General features: G+C 39.8%; 1 protein-coding gene across 2 annotated transcripts in view; it reads left to right on the forward strand.

Annotated features, from left to right (window-relative positions):
• GADL1 (glutamate decarboxylase like 1) overlaps positions 1-13918 on the forward strand; it is a 158384-nt gene that overhangs the window by 21389 nt on the left and 123077 nt on the right. For both annotated transcript variants that reach the window (XM_036886156.2, XM_036886157.2), the window contains exon 2: positions 7959-8131. In XM_036886156.2, the coding sequence (XP_036742051.1) occupies positions 7959-8131 (173 nt within the window). The remainder of the gene's footprint in view (positions 1-7958; positions 8132-13918) is intronic.

The raw sequence follows: 13918 nt of genomic DNA on the forward strand, positions 1-13918 counted from the left end.
ATTGCATCAAAAAGAATAAAATGCCTAGGAAGACATTTAATCAAGGAGGAAAAAGATCTGCATATTGTAAACTATAAGACATTAAGGAAATAAATTGAAGATGACACAAATAAATGCAAAGATATTCTGTGCTCATGGGTTAGAAGAATCAGTATTGTTAAAATGTCCATACTACCCAAAGCACTGTACAGATTCAATGCAATTCCTATCAAAATTCCAAAGGCATTTTTCAAAGAAATATAACAAATAATCCTAAAATTTGTATGGAACCACTAAAAACCCCAAATAATAAAGCAACTTTGAGAAAGAACAAAGCTGGAAGCATCACTTTCCCTGATTTCAAATTATACTACAAAGCTATTAATTATAATAGTATGATATTAAAGTTAAAACAGATGCATAGATCAATGGATCCATAGATCAATAGAGTGCCCAGAAATAAATCCACACATATCTGGCCAATTAATTTATGACAAAGGAGCCAAGAATGTACAATATACAGTCTCTTTAATAAATGGTGTTGGGAAAACTGGAATAACTACATGCTAAATAATGAAACTAGACCACTGTCTTACACCATACACAAAGTTAACTCAAAATCAGTTAAAGACATGAATATAAGACCTGGAAACATAAAACTACTAGAAGAAAACATAGGCAGTAATCTCCTAGATGTAGGTCTTAGCAATGATTTCTTGAATCTGACACTTAAAGCAAAAGCAATAAAAGCAAAAAGAAGTAAGTGGGACTATGTCATACTAAAAAGTTCCTTTACAGCAAGGAAAACCATCAATGAAATGAAAAGGCAGCCTACTGAATGGGAGGAAATATTTGCAAATCATCTGCTAAAGGGCTAATATCCAAAATACATAAATAACTTAGGAAACTCAGTAGCAAAAAACCCCAAATAACCAATTACAAAATGGACAGAAGATCTGAATAGACATTTTTCAAAAGAAAACACAAAGATTGTCAATAGGTGTGTGAAAAAAAGATTCTATTTCTGAGTGTTTTTTCAAAGAAAACAAAAACACTAACTCAAAAAGATATTTGCACCCCTGTGTTCATTGCAGCATTATCCATACATATCCATAGTGGCTATACCAATTTATCTTCCCACCCACGGTGGATATTGAATGGAATATCCACTTTGAAAGCCTGCTGTTTGCAATAATATCATAGACTTTGAGGACATTATGCTAAGTGAAATAAGTCAGAGAAAAACAAATACTCTGATCGCTCTTATATGTGAAATCTACAATAAACAAAAAACAAGCTCATAGATGTAGAGAACAGATTGGTGGTTTCCAGAGATGGAGGTTGAGGGATGAGAGAAATGGGTGAAGAATGCCAAAAGGTAAAAAAGAAAAAAGAAAAACCAACCACAAACAAGGCTTTGTCTGAGGAGCAGAACAGCCTGGGAGGCCACTTACAGTTGTGTGATTTGCATACTACACTCTCTAGGAGGGACCAGTCACATCACTTTCTAGAATAAAAATAAAAGAAAACAATGGATGATGAATAAATAATTGTGGTGCACCATGCATTTACTGGCCATTGGAAGGACACTGACAGCTACTTTTTTGTTTTGCTATTTCAGAGACTCCCTGCTGAGGAGCTTGTCCTCTCAGAATGGATAGTGTTTATGGACCTAGTTCTTTTGTTTAAGGGACTGTTTTTGTGTTTCAGCAGAACCTGAATCATTTGACTGGCACCCCAGATGCTAACATAATCGGATTTTATAAAATAAAACCCTGGGTGAAGGGAACATGTCACCTCCCAGAGATGTTTTATGTTCATCCATGGTTTGCAAGAGAGGAGCTGAAGCATGGATGCACAAATTTTTTTCCTATCTTTTTCTGTCACCTTTTCAACCAGAAATCATTTTAGAACATAGACTTACTTGAGGATAGAAAACATATCCTATCACAGGACAGTTGTGGGGTTCATTAGAAAGATACGGAATTCGTGGCTTCAACACTGTGGCAGTAACACTATTGCAGCAACACTATTGTAGGGGACCGGTGGAAAGAATGCGAGCCTATTACCTATCCACGTCCTGTCTGTTATCTAGTTCATGTCCTCCTTCTCCCTGGCCTGAATTTGCCGTCATATCTCCCCACCTCCAATTCTTGATTTCCAGCTGAGCTCTAGACCAGTACCAATTTCAACTTTCTAAAGTGCTCTTCTTTTTCCATCAGAAGTTTTCAGTGGCTTCCTGTTGCCTATGAAGTGGCATAGAAATTCCTGTCTCTATTCAAGTTCCTGCAAGATCAATCCCCATGCCACCTTCTTGACAGTCACTTCTATTTATAGACCCTACCCCCTGGACACTTATACACAAAATTTTCCTGCCTTGTTAATGTTGTTTTCTTTACCATGAATGTTCTTGTCGTGACCTCTGTTTCTACCCCATCATAACCAATTCCTACTCCTCAATGAAAAATCTTGATTCTCCATGTCAACCTTACACATTTATCCAACTCACCTTTTCCAGTGGTTCCCATTCAGTATAGGGCTCCAATATTTACCTGGTGGCCCAGGCCCCAAATCCAGGAGTCAGTAAGATTCTTCTTTTTACTTGACCCTCATTCATCCAACTCATCATCAAGTCCTCTTGGCTTTACCACCATAATATCTCCCATATCCATAGCAGCACTTGCTACACCCCCACTGCTGCCTTCCAGGTCACTGTCACCATTATTATCTATTGCCTAGACTTCTGTAGAGCCTCCTAAGGAATTTCCCTATTTGCCACCAACAGTCCATCCTCTACATGGTTCCAGGATAATCTCTTATAAATGTAAACTGGATCATGTTACTCCTCTATTTAAAACTCTCAAGTGGATTTCTGTTGTTTTTGAAAAAATACCATACCTGATCTGCTTCCTGTCTGTCTTTCCAAAGCTCACTTTATTCCTTCCTTTCCCTTTTCCTCACACTTGGACCATACTGATCTCTTTCTATTTCATTAAGAAGCCAACTTATTGATTATTGTGTTTTCTGTTCCTTCTTCCGGGACTATTCTCTTTCCATGCTTTTTCATTGACTATATCTCCCATCCACCCTAAGTAAGTGTAAATTTGTGTCCTCTTTTTCATTGCTCAGCCTCAAACACCTGACATAGTGTTCCGAATGTAAGAAGCATTAAAAAATGTTTGCTGAATGACTCAATGAAGGGCCGTCCTAAAAACCATTTAAGCCAGGAGCCCTTATATTCAGAAGCCCTTCTCTGGAATTTCAGTGTATTTTTTGCCTGACCTCAAGTATCACAACACTTCTGGATAAGACTGCAAGCATTCGTAAACATGTCTGATTTTCCTTGTTGGGTTTTGAGATCAGCACCTGCATGTCTGATTCATCTTTGAGTGCCTGCCCTAATGTCTTATGCATAATAAGTATTCAACAACATTTCAGGAAGTATAAATGAAAGAAGTTACAACTCATTGTAGATTTCAACTAAGGGGGGGTTAACCCTAAAATGAGACTAAATAAGCAATTAGAATTTTCTATTTTGCTTTTTGACTTTGGGCACCCATCTCTAGCTGACTAAATTTGCAATCATACTTAACAGGTTGCAAGTTCTGCCATTTACTCCTATGACTTCATATTTGTGGGTTGTACTGTGGGAATTGTTCAGTTTCCAAGTAGGCTGTATGAGTCTACTGCATCAAACAGTAAGGATTCCTTAATGAAATCCCTGCATTTATTTTTATTACCAAAATCTTCAGAGCATCCGAGGCCGCTACCTTGTATTATTGTTAATTCATAATATTTGTTCATTTCCTATAGTCTTCTCTCTTCTTGGTTGTCTGTAGTTACCCTGTCATTGGCATGTTGGTTCTAAGACAACAAAAATGGCTTAAAAATGGGTATGAAATTCTAAAGGGATGCACACAGTTTATGAGCCTGGAAGTACCAGGTCCATCAGCTGAATTAGGCATTCACACTTTCGATCTTAGAAGAGACACCTGACCTAGCAGACTCCAGAACAGAGGGACGTCTCTTCAACTTTTCTTTTTTAGCTCTATTTCTCTTCACCCTAGCTACCTAAATATTCTCTTTCTAGGCTTTCAGCAACTTAAGAACAGAAACTGTGTTATTTCTATCTCTCCAGGCACCAGCCTGGGTGCTTGACACATAGTAGGCCTTATTAATTTATTAATTAATATGACCCTGTTTCCCCAGGTTTTGCTTCTCATGCCTACCTTGGACTGGCCTACTGGCTGTTTCAGGTCCTGGCTCTCAGACCTCCTTTGGTCCACAATGTCTTTTGAACAAATATATTCTCAGGAGTTCCTTGGCCTCCCCATCAGCTGCCTGGATTAGCTTCTGATCCATTGTTCTTCCTTCCTACTATTTGGAAGCAAGCATTATCTTCCTATTGCTGATTTGCTCTTAACAGTTGAAGAATCTTGGATGGGAAATGTGGCTCTTACTGGCAGAGTTTCTGACAAAGACCTAAGGCTATTAATTCTAACCTTTACCTGAGCCAGCAGTGTAATGTGGGTGCCGACAGGGAGTTCATATAGACTCAGTCATGTTAATAATTACCACTTATTGTGCTCTTCGCTCTGTTCCTGGCACTCTGCTTGGAAGCTTGCATGCACTGCCACATTCAACCCTTCCAAAGAGTCAGTACAATAGGCATGGCTATTTTCCCTATTTGCCATATAAGAAATCCAGACCACATGCCTCTGTGGCCTCCTCTTCCCACCCTTCTACAGGGACTAACTCACCAGCCGCTTGGCTGGGAGTCCATCGCCCTGATCATTTGACCACTCTGAGGACCTCTGTCCTGCTACTGTCATGGCTTACTGTCACATACACAGTGCACTTAGGCTGTCATGCACTTATGTATTTAGTAACTATTTCTGATTGCCTATTACTGTTCACTAGCATTTACTGTGTTAGCTTATGTTAGTAGCATTTCTTGAGTGCCTACTCTGTACCAGGCAGTATTTTAAGTCTTTATCTGTATTCATTCATTTGATTCTGTATCAAAGGAAGAGGCTGCCTCTCAGTATCTGAAACAATATGTGAAGGTGAATTTGTTGTTTGTGAAGCAAGGGAGAGCTGAACACCTCTTTGAGCAAAGCAGAAATTGAGCTTGTGCAGCATTTGGAAGGACAGGGTTGAGGACATGGTGGAAATTCAGAAGCCAAAAGTGTGACTGACTCTTACATTTGGAAATGTGGTTCCTGGAGTGAGACTTGTTAATGGATTGACTTTCGGAAGTCAAAAGACTGCAAAGAAGGAAAGTAGAGAGAAAGAGGGAGAAGAGTGTGTCTGCGGTAAAAAAGAGTGGGGAGGGGGTGTGGGCTTCTGCTCCGTGGCTCTCTTGGACGGCGCAGAGGCCACAGCCTCAGTTTGCGGCTGATCCTGTTCCCCAGGTTCCTCTTTCAGTCCCAACTGTCCCTTCTTGAAACCAACAGACACAAGCTTAAGCCCTCTAGCTCTAAACCTCTATTGGAGAGACAGATATTTAAACAAATAAATGAATGATATATAATGTATGTTACATGGTGGCCACCTCTCTTGGGTCAAATAGAGCAAAGAAGGTGGGGCAGAGAAACAGTTTCTGCTTTAAGGAGGGTCATCTGGGAAGGCCTCGCTGAGGAGCTCAGGTGTAAGGAAAGTGTGGAGCAATGGTGGAGAGGCCAGAGGAGATGGAACTTGGTGAGCTTGGAGGACAATAATAAGAAATGAGGTTTGAGGCCCCAGATGTTATTGGGAAAGGGGCTCATTTTGGGTCTAGAGGTCATTATAAAGGCTTTGGCTTTTAGTTTGATGAGATAAGGAGCCACTGGATAATTTGAGTCATTGTGTAGTCTGACTTATCTTTTCAAAGGGACATAGGAGCTACTGTGTTGAGCACAGTTCACGTGGTGTGCAGGGCAAGGGCGGAAGCGCGGTGGAGGTGAATGGTAATACAAGCATTTGTTTGTGGTTTAGACCAAGATGGGAGAGGCTGATGAAAACCAGTCTGACTCTAGTTGCATTCTTCATAGAAGAGTCCTCCCATTGGTAGGTTCATTATTAACCACTGTAAACTCTAGCAGTTAAATCGGAAGTCCTGGGAATGCAGCCCCAGGGGATTATACCATGACCTCCTGTACAATCTCCAGAGGGTCTTTTGTAATCTGGGAAAATTCTGGGGGAGAAAGAGGTTCATTACCATGATTGGTAATAGAAATAAAACTTACCTATCAAGAAAAGAGGCATAATCTATCTCTAATTCTTTATAGTTTTTTAATAGTATTTTCTCCTAGATAATTGTATGAATTATCAGTATTTTTTAATCGATTGCTGTGGAGACAGAAATGATTTTAAATTCAGTTTCATTGCTATTCTTGTTGTAAGTGGGTGTTTGACATTTTTTAGTGTGTGTGTGTGTGTGTGTGTTTGTGTGTATGTGAGAGAGAGAATGAGAGAGGGAAAGAGAGACTCTGAGACAGCTGCAGAGTGACTGCTATTCCCTAGGCAATAAAAACCTGACATCCTATTAATGAGGTTATAAAAACCTAACTTTTTCTGTGTGCTTAATAATAACAATGTCTACTGACATAACTAGGGTTCCCTGAATAATTGCCCTCTTTTCCATTGTATTTTTAGGACCTAAAATTTGGGGGGAGGAAACTACCTTTAGGTGTAGAGCACATTTCCATCTAAAAGCACAAATCCAGGGCTTCAGCATTTGGCCCTAAACCATGTTAAGTGCATCCTTTCAAGTGAAAGAAAAGTGAAAGTGAAGGATGGAACTAAATTCATCACTGGAGCTCTGGATTGTTTGCCCTAGTGTGAGTATAAACGATGAGTCCTTTGCTGCAGATTCCATCTTTCCCAAATTGGGGAATATTCCTGTGACATTTTATCTGCCTCCATGAGCACCATTTGCATTTGCCAATAATAGACCCAAAGGGTTTGCAAAGCCACAGAATTTTACCAAACATTTAACTTTGAAGAGAGGGTGGACTCCAAGGCATAAAGAATGTTCAGAGACTTCGGTAAGCATAAAAATATTTGAAATTCATATAGGCCATCAGCATATTTAAGACAGACTCATGAAGCATAAGTAAGGCACTATGCTAGACACAATGCTGAAAAATACTTTAAAAAATTGTTTCTGTAAATGTCTACAACTCAGTGAACATATACCTTATAAGGAGGAGAGGGATACTGATTAGAAAAAAAATGAAATTGATTCAAAGCTTGTGGCAGATATTGGTGGACTATCTGGATTAAGTTGCCAGAATTATTTTTGTGGAGGGCTCTTCTGGGTGGGCAGTAACCTTTATTCTCAGATACAGATTTCCATGTTGACTTTTAACTTTTAGTCCATGATGCTCCTGAAAATGTGGTGCTCCATCCTTCTGCCAGTGCCTGAACTGCAAGTTTGAAAGGTTTACAGGCATTAAATAAGGGTTTACACAAACCACCATGAGGTTCACTGTCTTTCACTCTCCTTTCAGTAGGAAATGGCTGAGTCAATTTAAGAAGGGGCTCTAAGGGACAAAACAGTGTCTCTAAAATAGAAGGTCGTTTAAACACAGGCTTACAACAAAATTAAGAGATGTGACATGTCAATATCATTTTTCCTTCTCCTGGAGTAACATTAAAAGGAATGTATGGCCATTCTTAAATTACAAGAGCATGTGTGCATGTTGACATGGCTTGTGCTTACAAATATCTTTCTGCACATGTGTTGGAAAGATGTTTGCAAGAGTGAGTAAAATGGACTGAGTTTGCATTTCTTGAGCTCCTCCACACTCCCTGATGCTAAACAAGATGCTGCAGGAATGAATGGTAGAATTTTCTTTCCTGCTCACTTCAGTGCCCCAATGTATTAAAAGGAGGTGTGCCCTTCAAAGCTGGGATAGTGAGCCATTTCCCCCTGCGTTTTGGTGTGTGATCAAATTAGATGATCTCTCAAACACAATTTGTTTGTGCCCTTCCAGGAGCTATTGATCAACAAGAGATGGTTCCAAGTAAGAAGAACACTGTTCTTGTGGATGGGGTTGTGCTGAATGGCCCCACAACAGATGCAAGAGCAGGAGAAAAATTTGTTGAAGAGGCCTGTAGGCTAATAATGGAAGAGGTGGTTTTGAAGGCTACAGATGTCAACGAGAAGGTAAAAATACCAAAGTTCGTACCCTCTCATCCCCCAACTCCTCCCCAGATCTGCTTTCCTGGAAGGGTTGACTCCCTAACTTGCCAGCACTCATTTGTTGGGAGATTGGCTGAGACCTCAGAATTTAGCTAGATAAGGCTGCAAAGCCCAGGAATAGTCATATAGATTATATATTAATATAACATAGATTATCTGCCCTAGATAATAATACAGATGATAAATAAGCTGATGATCTGATTTACACACTCTCCAAAATGCAGTCTGCTCTCCGTTTTCTAGGGCACTTTATGTTTTTAGTAAAAAAATATGCAAGAAGTAGAAAAGGGTCTATAAAGTTTAAAAAATTCTCTGAAGGTCCTTACCGGGGGCTTGTCTAAGCTTAGCCTGGAAATCTTGAGTTCTTAAGTCTCACTCCTGATTGGTACCAATGACTGATTCTGTGTTTCAAATTCAGGCTCAAATTCAGATTCACACCCACATTGGAACCACTACTGCTAACATGTACTCTCAGGAGTACTTACTGTGTGCCAGGTGCTATTCTAAGAACTGCTCCATACGTATGTGTGTATTTCAAGCTTACAAAAACCCTAAGAGGCAACCACTACATATTAGCTCCATTTTAGAGATGAGGGGAGAAGTGGGGCACAAGAGGTCAAGTCCTTGCCCAGGTCACATGCTCATGAGTATTGGAATCAGCTCTAAATCCAGGCCGTGTGCCTTCCATCTGCTTTTCACTCCTCTACATGTCTCCTAAAATCCCTAGATTAATGTTTATCACATTGATCACCTTTCATATTGGAACTGGATTACTGACAAATGGATATATGAGAGATTTTTGTTCTGATGCTGTTAGTCGGAAATAAATGTCATTAAAAAGTTTTTGCATGTGAAAGGGTATTTATTCTGAATTTTGATCACATGCATTTCAGAAAGCTCATGGGAAAACAGATTGAAATGACCCGTGAACTTGAAATAGTTACATTCAAATCAAAATCGCTTATGGTATTTCCTGATTATATAGTTGTAATTGCATATTTTCTGGTCTTATCTGTGTTTGTGAAATGTTTTGGACCTGCTTTACTTTGGAGCACATTGTTCCTCTGGTAAGACTTTTTTTTAAATTGGCCTTTATTCAGTCATTAAATATTAACTGAGTGTTAGCTATGGGTGAGCCATTATATTCAGCTCTGGGGGATATAATGAAAAATAAGATAAAGGCTCAGCTTTGAACAGAATTTGTAATCTAATTGGAAGGATAGTTTTCATTGGAAAAGAGAACAGGGGATCCCAATATGCATGTGATAAATGCATATGTTTGGCAGGCTTTGGGATTTTATGAAGGGGTGGGCACTGTGAGCTTTGATGTGGGACTTGAAGGTTAAGTAAGATTTTGGAAGGCAGAGAGAAGCTGGCCCACACGTGTAAAGAAACAGGAAGATAAATAATGGAAAGAGTATTGCAAAAGGGACTTTTTTGCAGAGAAAGAAGAGCTCTGATAAGGACTAATGGGAGATAAGATAAAGAAAGGCTGAGTTATAAATTAAGGAACCACAAGTTGATTGCAATATAGTAGATGTGCAGGCTATCCATGCAAAATTGGACTGAAAGCTATGCTAGAGTGGGAGAAGGTGACATTTTTATGCCACTAACTTAGCCTACTTTGTCAGAGACCCAACAGGGTGCCACCATTCAAAGGTGACCTGCAGATACATGCCCACACTTAGTGAGATGATTACTCCTGACGCCCTCTCTGGCAGACATTCTTTCTCAGCCCCCTTAAAAAAAAAAGGAGATAAAATACACATTCAAAAAAAGGAGTAAAATGTGCTCCTTTTTTGGTGTATAGTACTATGAGTTTTGACAAGTCATGTAAGCATTACCGATCAAGCTATAGAACTGATCAAGCCATCACCCCCCAAATTTCCTGTGCCCCTGTATTGTCAACTTCTCCCCCTCCCCTCTAGCACCTGACAGCCAGTGATTGGTTTTCTATCCTTACAGTTTCTGCCTTTTCCAGAGTGTTAGACAGATGGAATCATATCACAAGTAGCCTTTTGAGTCTTATTATTTTCCTTCAGCAAAATGCATTTGAGATTCATCCACACTGTTGAGTATACAGGCACACCTTATTTTATCGCACTTTGCAGATTTTTTTTTTATAATTGAAGGTTTGTGGCAACCCTGTTTGAGCAAGTGTATTGGTGCCATTTTTCTGACAGCATTTGCTGACTTCATGTCTGTGTGTCACATTTTGGTAATTCTCACAATATTTCACACGTTTTTATTATTGTGTGTTATGTGTGATCGGTGAGCTTTGATGTGACCATTGTAATTGTTTTGGGGCACCACAAATGGTGTCCACATAAAACAGAACTCTTCAATAAATGTATATGTGTTCTGACTGCTCCACCCACCCACAGTTCCCTCAGCTGTCTCCCTCTCCTCAGGCCTTCCTATTCCCTGAGAAGCAACAATATTGAAATTAGGCCAATTAATAACCCTACAATGGCCTCCAAGTGTTCAAATGAGAGGAAGAGTTTCACGTCTCTCCCTTTAAATCAAAAGCTAGAAATGACTAAGCTTAGTGAGGAAGGCATGTTGAAAGCTGATCCAGGCCCGAAAGCCAAGCCTCTTGCACCAGTTGGCCAAGTTATGAATGCAGAGGAGAAGTTCTTGAAGGAAATTAAAAGTGCTACTGCATTGAACACATGAGTGATAAGAAAGTGAAATAGCCTTATTGCTGAAATGGAGAAAGTTTTAATGGTTTTGGGAGAAGACGAAACCAGCCACAACATTCCCTTAGGCAGAAATGATATCCTAACTCTCTTCAGTTCTATGAAGGCTGAGAGCAGGGAGGAAGCTGCAGAAAAAAATGTGAAGCTGGCAGAGGTTGGTACATGAGGTTTAAAGAAACAAGCTGCCTCCATAGCATAAAAGTGAAGGAGAAGCAGCAAGTGCTCATGGGGAATGTGAAAGTTATCCAGGAGACCTAGCTGAGATCATTACTGAAGGTGGCTACACTAAAGAACAGATTTTCAATGTAGATGAAATGGCCTTTTAAATCTAGGACTTTCATAGCTAGAGAAGAGAAGTCAGTGTCTGGCTTCAGAGCATCAAAGGGCAGGCTGATTCTTGCTAGGGACTGATACAGCTTATGACTTACAGTTGAAGCCGATGCTCTTTTACCATTCTGAAACCACACGGCCCTTCAGAATGATGCTAAATCTACTCTGCCTGTGTTCCACACTGTAAATGGAACAACAAAGGCTGGACAACAGCACATCTGTTTACAACATGGTTTACTGGGTATTTTAAGCCCACTGTTGAGACCTACTTTTCAGAAAAAAATTGCTTTCCCACTATTAACCGTTCATTGGCAGTGCACCTGGTCACCCAAGAGCTCTGATGATAAACAGCAGGATGAAAGTTGTTTTCCTGCTTGCTAACCCAACATCCAAACTGCAGCCCATGAATCAGGGAGTAATTTTAACTTTCAAGTCTTATTATTTAAGAAGTATATTTTGTATGGCTACGGCTGCTGAATGCAGTGATTCCTCTGCTAGATCTGAGCACAGTAAATTGTAAACCTACTGGAAAGGATTAACCATTCTAGATGCCATTAAGAACATTTATGATTCATGGGAAAAATATCAACATAAACAGGAGTTTGGAAGAACTTGATTCCAACTCTCAGGAATAATTTTGAGGGATTCAAGACTTTGGTGGAGGAAGGAACTGCAGATGTGGTGGAAACAGCAAGAGAACTAGAATTAGAAGTAGGACCTGATGCTGTGACTAAACTGCCACCTCGTCATGATAGAACTTGAATAGATGAGAAGTTGCTTCTTATGGATGAACAAGAAAAGTGGTTTCTTGAGATGGAATCTATTCCTGGTGAAGATTCTGTGAAGATGGTTGAAATGACAACAAAGGATTTAGAGTATTACATAAGCTTAGTTGATAAAGCAGTGGCAGGGTTTGAGAGAACTGACTCCAATTTTGAAAGAAGTTCTACTGTGGGTAATAGCTATCAAACAGCATTTCATGGTTACAGAATAATTGTTCATGAAAGAAGAATCAATCCATGCAGCAAATTCACTGTTGTGTTATTTCAAGAAATTGCCACAGCCACCCCAACCTTCAACAACTACCACCCCGACCAGTCAGCAGCCATCAGCACCAAGGCAAGACCCTCCCCCAGGAAAAAGTCTATAACGTGCTGAAAGCTCAGAAGATGGTTAGCATTTTTTAACAATAAAGTATTTCTAAATGAAATTATGTACATTGCTTTTTTAGACATAATGCTATTGCACACTTAATACACTGCATCATAGTGCAAACAGAGCTTTTATATGCACTTAGAAACCAAAAAAAATAATAATCTGACTCACTTTTATTATGTTACCACTTTATTGTGGTGGTCTGGAACCGAACCCACAGTATCATACAGCATCAGTTGTCATTACTTTGGATTGTCTCAGTCACTTTTGATTGGCCTCTACCTTTTGTGGTTCTAACATCAGAGTTTAATTTCATGCTTCTTTTACAATTTGGTATTGCCTCCTGCTTCCCCAAATCTCCCACCTCTCAGTCTCTTAACTTCCTGTTTCTCCCCTGTCTCTCTCCTCCCCTCCACAGCCAAATTTTTTAAAGATTGTCTACATTCCCTCCCTCCCTCCCTCCCTCCCTTGATTTCTTCACCTCCTACATCCTCACTTCACTGCAATCTGGCCTCCACTCCCACCTCTCTAAGTTAAACTACTCTTGCCAAGAACACCTCCTTGTTGATAAATCCATGAGAACTCAGCCTTTATCTAACTTGCCTTCTCAGAAGAATTTGACAGTGATGACCATCTTGTCCTTCTTAAATCATTCTTTTTTCTTTATTTTAGTAGCACCAAATTCTTGTAAGTTTTCCCCTGCCTTCTGGTTTGTCCTCCACCTCACAAATGAGCTCCTCTCTCTTTGCCCATTTCTTAAATGTTGGTGTTGCCCAGGTGATATTTTACATCTTTTCCTCTTAGGTATAGTTTCTCACTGAGCTATGTCATCCGTGTTATATTATCAGAGTGACTGCCTGGAACTCTGTGCCTGGTTATTTCACAGAGTTCCAGACCAACTGCTACACCCCTTGTAGATGTTCTGAATGGCCTTAGACTAAATACGCTCAACACTAATCATCTGCACCTCACCCACAACCAGATTCCTCTTTCCATTCCCACTATCAACCCATGTGTGCAAGCTAGAGACCTCAGGATCGTCCTTGGCCCATCCCTCTCCCTTATCCTTACTGTGTAATTGATTTACAAGTTCTATTGATTCTGCATTTTAAAAATCTCCAGAAATACTTCATTCCTATAGCTTCTACCCATATCCACACTACCTCCTTCTCTTGCTTGGTTTGTTAGAACAACCTCTTATTTCTCACGTTATTTGAGTCTGCAAAGCAACTAAAGCTATTGTCCAAAACACAAATATGATCATATCATTCACCTGTCCCAAACATTTCAATGAGTCTCTGAGAGTCAAGTTCAGACTCTGTAACCTGCCACAAAAAAACTGTCATGATCTGAGTCTTGTGTATCTCTTCATTCATTTATATGTTCATTCACTCATCACATCTTTACTGAGTGTCTCGTATGTGGCAGGCTCTGTGTTAGTTACTTGGGACTAGTGAGCAAACAAACAGACCTCTCTGCTCCCATGGAGATTATGTAGAACATAATAAATGAATTACGTAGTATGTTAAAAGGTGATAAGTGCAATGGAAAAAAGGAACTGATAGAG

This window comes from Manis pentadactyla, chromosome 14 (genome assembly GCF_030020395.1).
Source record: "Manis pentadactyla isolate mManPen7 chromosome 14, mManPen7.hap1, whole genome shotgun sequence".
Classification (NCBI taxonomy): domain Eukaryota; kingdom Metazoa; phylum Chordata; class Mammalia; order Pholidota; family Manidae; genus Manis; species Manis pentadactyla.